Here is a 6,000-nt window from a genome sequence, read left to right on the forward strand (position 1 = left end):
GATACAGATAAGTCATCAAAATAAATTTTGGCAACATTAAACTTCACAAAAAATTGTTTTAATACGGCAAGTTTGAAACTTGGCGACAATTGACTTGAGTAACTGAAGCAGTCATAGTTCCATGCTCTATCCCTATCGACACAGCAACTATCATGTTGGCATTTGCTTGAGAAGTCTAGCCATGAATTTGCTCAACGATAGCTTCACATTCGAGCCTGGAGACCATTGCATTCAAAATCTGAAGCATGACACCGTGTAAAGCAATGTAAACACAGCCGATCACGACGGGCAATCTCATCAAAAATGTTGCTAAAATTGCACTAAGTTCAACAAAATTTTAGACTGTTCAAAATAGGCATATTTTACTCAAAAGATAATAAGAGTTGATTCATTGAAATAACATTCATCTAAATTTCAACATGAACACAATAAATATCATCCGTTGCAAAAAATGTCAACACTGTCTGACTGAAAAATGATAGCAACATACTCTAGCATTGCATGCGTAAAGTTCTAATAACTATCTTGTGCAAATTCAAAGCTTGTGTTCTCGAGTGTCGCCGTGGATAGTACTAGTAGAAAGATTTTCCGATCAACAGTACCAGTGCCCCCAGCCCCCACACATCATGAATTCATTCAAGGCCGAGTAAAATAAACAAGTAAAACAACATGTATATCGTCCACTCCCCGCCATCACGGATTTTTAGAGATTTTCGCATAATTTTATTATTTTTCTTCTTACTTTGCTCCAGGTTTACTTTGTTTCTAAAATTGTTGTAATAAGAAAAAAAAGAATAAGTTCTTGATTTACATTTAAAAATAAATACCGGTACATGTTGGCTATTGCAAATATCTTCAAGCTAGGAGGGGTAGGGTTTAAATTGGAAAATAACAAAAATATTACCGTACAGGCCTCCCTGTTTTTTATGATGTGTTGTGTTTACACAGAAATGAATGGTAAAAAAATAAAATATTTAACAAATAAATCAAATATGGCCTCCTTCGACAACTTGCAACAAGGGCTATGCATGTATGCGGGGCTTCTTGGTTTGATCTTGGATTCGAAAACGTCCTCAGAAATAAAGTCGGGACGATTATACAATAAATTGAATAATATTTAGGGGTTCATTCATATATTTTCATGACTAAACGATTGTTTATGCCCGAGGGCTTCAGCCCGAGGGCATAAACAACGCTTAGTCATGAAAATATATGAATGAATGAACCCCGCTCATACTGCTAAACATTCTGCTTGCTGTTATTTTCCTCCAAAACTAAAACTACCATCAATTTAAACTAAAAACTATCAGTTCCTTATCATCAGTTCCAGCTAATTGTATTTAGAAAACGTTTACTTGCTCAGTCCATCGTGCTTGGACGCGCGAGAACATCGCGTACATCACTCGCGCTTATGCGTAAATAGCTCATGAACATAGACGCGTAATATCCTACTCGCGGCGTCCATCAGTTCTCGCGCGCTTGTTTATGATCGAACGCCGGGCATAAGCGTTGTTTATGCCCGCCTATCGACCAATCACGCATGCTGTTATAATATAGCGAGTATGTATGAACATGATGATCATAAATGTTTTAAATATTTATCCTCAACATGATGAAAATATTTTGTAATCCACATTCATAGTTGATTTACATACGTACCTTCAGCTTGTTTGATTGGACGAACACTCGATTTCTCTTCCCGTGTTTCGACTTGTGAGCTTGACTTGGGTTTCTGCAGTGAAGTTGGTGGATCAGCTGTTTGATTCAATGCACCCAGCTCGTCTTCTTGAATATCGAGTACCCTATCAATGGATTTTTGCGCATTCGTAAAAGCAGTTTTCGCAAAACTCGACAAGCTTCCACTCTCAAACCAACTCATGGTTGTATCTACTGTACATTTGTCTTCTATATTAATTTCTTATAGTCCAAAATACAAGAAGTGTATCCGCAATAGTAAAATAAAAATACAGCCGTACACGTCGCCATTTTCAGTGTTATTTGGATTTGCCTATTATTATGTAGGGGTGTTACTTATATTTTGGACCTATCTCGCATTGTCCATAAAAGTTTTGGGTACAATTTTAGATATATCAACAGAATAAAAAACAAAAATAGTTGAAATGAACGTTATTGCCTAAAACTGCCTGCTAATTAGCCTGTATACTAATTATAACAACCATAATATCTAATGCGAATAGATGCAAGATTCGTAATCCCCTCTTTTGAAATAGAATCTCTCGATGGGGTTTGACAACATGATTATCTGTGATTACTTTTAATCAAAATGGTCTAAAATCCCAATGTTATAAACAACATTTTTCATTTTATATGAAATTTATTTCAAAGTTATAAAAGAGATCCTACAAATTACAATTTAAAGTTAGACGCATACTTTTTAATATTCACGCACGAGGATACAGCTCATTTACAATATATTTCATTTTTTATGCTTTTGAAGTGATGAAAATTTGTTTTTATGTTCGTATGGATGCGCTTCAATGTTATGATCATTTGGCTATTAAAATATTTCAAAATAGATTCGTTTTTAATTATTTTACAATTCCTAGCAAATACTGCAGTTATATACAAAATACTGGGCTCGCTCCCTTGGCCGTCCCCAGTGGCGCAATAGGTTAGCGCGCTGTACTTATAGACTGTACGTAGGCACTCCGCCTACCTGCTATGTGGATATGCGGAGGTTGTGAGTTCGATCCTCACCTGGGGAATACTTGGGCAATTTTTTGTTTTATACAGGAAAAAAATCCTTTGATCACTAGAATGAATCAACCAACAAAAAGCTTCCAATGGACATTGTAGTGATTTTTTTTTTCTCCGCATCTTGTTTCTCATGCAGCGTTTCACCAAAAGGACTTCATGTTTGCTTCTGTCTAAAATTAAAAAAACATTGAGCTAGGCCCAAAATATAAATTTTGTTTTGTCTCAACCAGTCAACCTTTTATTTATTTTTATTTTTTTTGTTTTCTCATTTAATTTTCCTTTGGACCCTTTCCTTTTATACCCCTGGATGACCCCAAAATGACCTTCCAAAAATGTGGCTCTAAATGTTGACTGTACCCACCAAGTTTAATTTTCCTTTGGACCCTTACAGGTTCGGATAGCGATGTTTTCACATATTTTTTGTGGGACATGAGAGCACAGCAGACATTGCATTTTTGAATATGAGGAATGTCCTTCTGATATCAAATAATTTTGATTTATTGATATTTGCGGTATAATACACATTTTATGGCAAATGATTAAACAGTCCTACAAATAAATTGTATAAATAACATTTTTGAAACTCTACATTATTTATTACTAGGCCTACGTAATTATTATAATGCTCCCAAATGGTTGAGCACTCTACCAATCATTGGTTTTTATTGCTTTGTTCTTTCATATTGAAGATAGATTTTTTTCCTAAAAACACCAAAAAATGTTTTTTGGGAAATAAATATATAGGCCCTATCCTCAATATGATAGGTCAAAATGTTCAATTGATGGTCGGCTTTTTATCCCAGCTAGTCAGCAGCTACATACATTTAGGGTATATTAAAAAAATCTTTTGTGTCAAAGCTCCCGCATGCATTATTTTTTTAATCCTGTGTATAAATTTCCTTTAAAAAAAAAAAGTCAACAAAAAGCCAAACAAAACCCTCAAGATACGGTCTGTATTTGTGATTTATTTCTTTAAACAGACGTACAGCACATTGTATATGGATGTCACAGTATTAAAATGCATAACGGTCATCTTGAAAGCATTACAAAATTCTACATTTAAACACCTCACCTGACCCCTGGATGACCCCAAAATGACATTCCAAAAATTTGGCTCTAAATGTTGACTGTACCACCAAGTTTTATGCCCATACCTCAGTTTTTAGTAATTTGACCTCGGATGACCCCGAAATGACCTTCCAAAAATTTGACTCTAAATGTTGACTGTACCCAACAAGTTTCACCTCAGATGACCCGGATGACGCTGAAATGACCTTACACAAATTTGGCTATAAATGTTGACTGTAGCCCCCAAGTTTCATGCCCATTTGACAGCTTTTAGTAATTTGACCTCAGGATGACCCAAAAATGACCTTCCAAAAATGGGCTCTAAAAATGTACCCACCAAGTTTCATGCCCATATGACAGCTTTTAATAATTTGACCTCAGATGACCCCTGGGTGACCTTGGATGACCCTGAAATGACCTTCCAAAAATTTGGCTAATTGTTGACTGTTACAGTCGTTTGGGCATGAAACTTGGGGTACAGTACCCCCAAGTTTCATGCCCAAACGAGATTTTTAGTAATTTGACCTCAGATGACCCTGAAAAGACCGTCCAAAAATTTGGCTCTAAATATTGACTGTACCCACCAAGTTTCATGCCCATACGATAGTTTTTAGTAATTTGACCTCACCTGACCCCTGGATGACCCCAAAATGACCTTCCAAAAATTTGGCTCTAAATGTTGACTGTATCCACCAAGTTTCATACCCATACAACAGTTTATAGTAATTTGACCTCAAATGACCCCTGGGTGACCTTGGATGACCTTAAAATAACCTTCCAACATTTGGCACTTGACTATACCCCCTAAGTTTCATGCCCATACAACAGTTTTTAATAATTTGACCTCAGATGACTCATGGGTGACCTTGGATGACCCTGAAAAGACCTTCCAAAAATTTGGCTCTAAATGTTGACTGCACCCACCAAGTTCCATGCCCATACGATAGTTTTTAGTAATTTGACCTCACCTGACCCCTGGATGACCCTGAAATGACCTTCCAAAAATTTGGCTCTAAATGTTGACTGTACCCACCAAGTTTTATGCCCATACCTCAGTTTTTAGTAATTTGACCTCGGATGACCCCAAGGTGACCGCGGATGACCCTGAAATGACCTACAAATTTGGCTCTAATTGTTGGCTGTTCATGCCCAAACGACAGTTTTTAGTAATTTGACCTCGGATGACCCCTAGGTGACCTCGGATGACCCTGAAAAGACCTAAATGTTGACTGTACCCACCAAGTTTCATGCCCATACAACAGGTTTTAGTAATTTGACCTCAGATGATCCCTGTGTGACCTCGGATGACCCCAAGATGACCTTCCAAAAATTTGGTTCTAAATGTTAACTGTACCCACTAAGTTTCATGCCCATATGGCAGTTTTTGCTACTTTGACCTCAGATGTACCCACCAAGTTTCATGCCCATATGAAAGTTTTTAGTAATTTGACCTCAGATGACCCCTGGATGACCCCAAAATGACCATCCAAAAATTTGGATCTAAATCTAAATCTAAATAGGACAGCTTTGAGTAATTTGACCTCAGATGACCCCTGGGTGACCTCGGATGACCCTGAAATGACCTAAAAATTTGGCTCTAATTGTTGACTGTTCATGCCCAAACGACAGTTTTTAGTAATTTGACCTCAGATGATCCCTGGGTGACCTCGGATGACTCCAAAATGACCTTCCAAAAATTTGACTCTAAATGTTGAATGTACCCACCAAGTTTTATGCCCATATGAAAGTTTTTAGTAATTTGACCTCAGATGACCCCTGGGTGACCCCGGATGACCCCAAAATGACCTTCCAAAAAGTTGGTTCTAAATGCTAACTGTACCTACCAAGTTTCATGCCCATATGGCAGTTTTTGCTATGTTGACCTCAGATGACCCCTGGATGACCTCAGGTGACCTTGACCTAACCAATACAAACTTGTTCTGTCTGGGGTTAAGATGCATCCACCCACCAAGTTTGAAAAACGTGCGACCTCTAATCTCTGAGAAAAGAGGTGATGTTATTGTTAAGGTGGTATTGGAGGCATTTTCTAGAAAATGCTTTGAGCATGTTTTAAACAGATTAGCTGAGTAGGGTAAAGTACACTGATCATCAATATGCCTTTTGTTTGAATCAAATCGGACATACAGTTTCCATAATACATCAATTAATGAGCTAATGACTTGAAAGTGCTCATTATATAATGTAATGTTTGCC

General features: G+C 37.2%; 1 protein-coding gene and 1 non-coding gene across 2 annotated transcripts in view; one reads left to right on the plus strand and one right to left on the minus strand.

Moving 5' to 3' along the window:
- Nucleotides 1–2,000, minus strand: part of LOC140150073 (uncharacterized) — a 34,245-nt gene extending 32,245 nt beyond the window's left edge. The window contains 1 exon segment of the mRNA XM_072172078.1: nucleotides 1,660–2,000. Within this exon segment, the coding sequence (XP_072028179.1) occupies nucleotides 1,660–1,879 (220 nt within the window). The 5' untranslated portion in view covers nucleotides 1,880–2,000.
- Nucleotides 2,001–2,614: 614 nt separating this feature from the next.
- On the plus strand, nucleotides 2,615–2,726 carry Trnai-uau (transfer RNA isoleucine (anticodon UAU)). Its single transcript has 2 exons — nucleotides 2,615–2,652; nucleotides 2,691–2,726. It is a non-coding gene; the product is annotated as a tRNA-Ile (tRNA).
- Nucleotides 2,727–6,000: the final 3,274 nt, after the last annotated feature.

The sequence above is a fragment of the Amphiura filiformis genome, chromosome 1 (genome assembly GCF_039555335.1).
Source record: "Amphiura filiformis chromosome 1, Afil_fr2py, whole genome shotgun sequence".
Lineage (NCBI taxonomy): Eukaryota > Metazoa > Echinodermata > Ophiuroidea > Amphilepidida > Amphiuridae > Amphiura > Amphiura filiformis.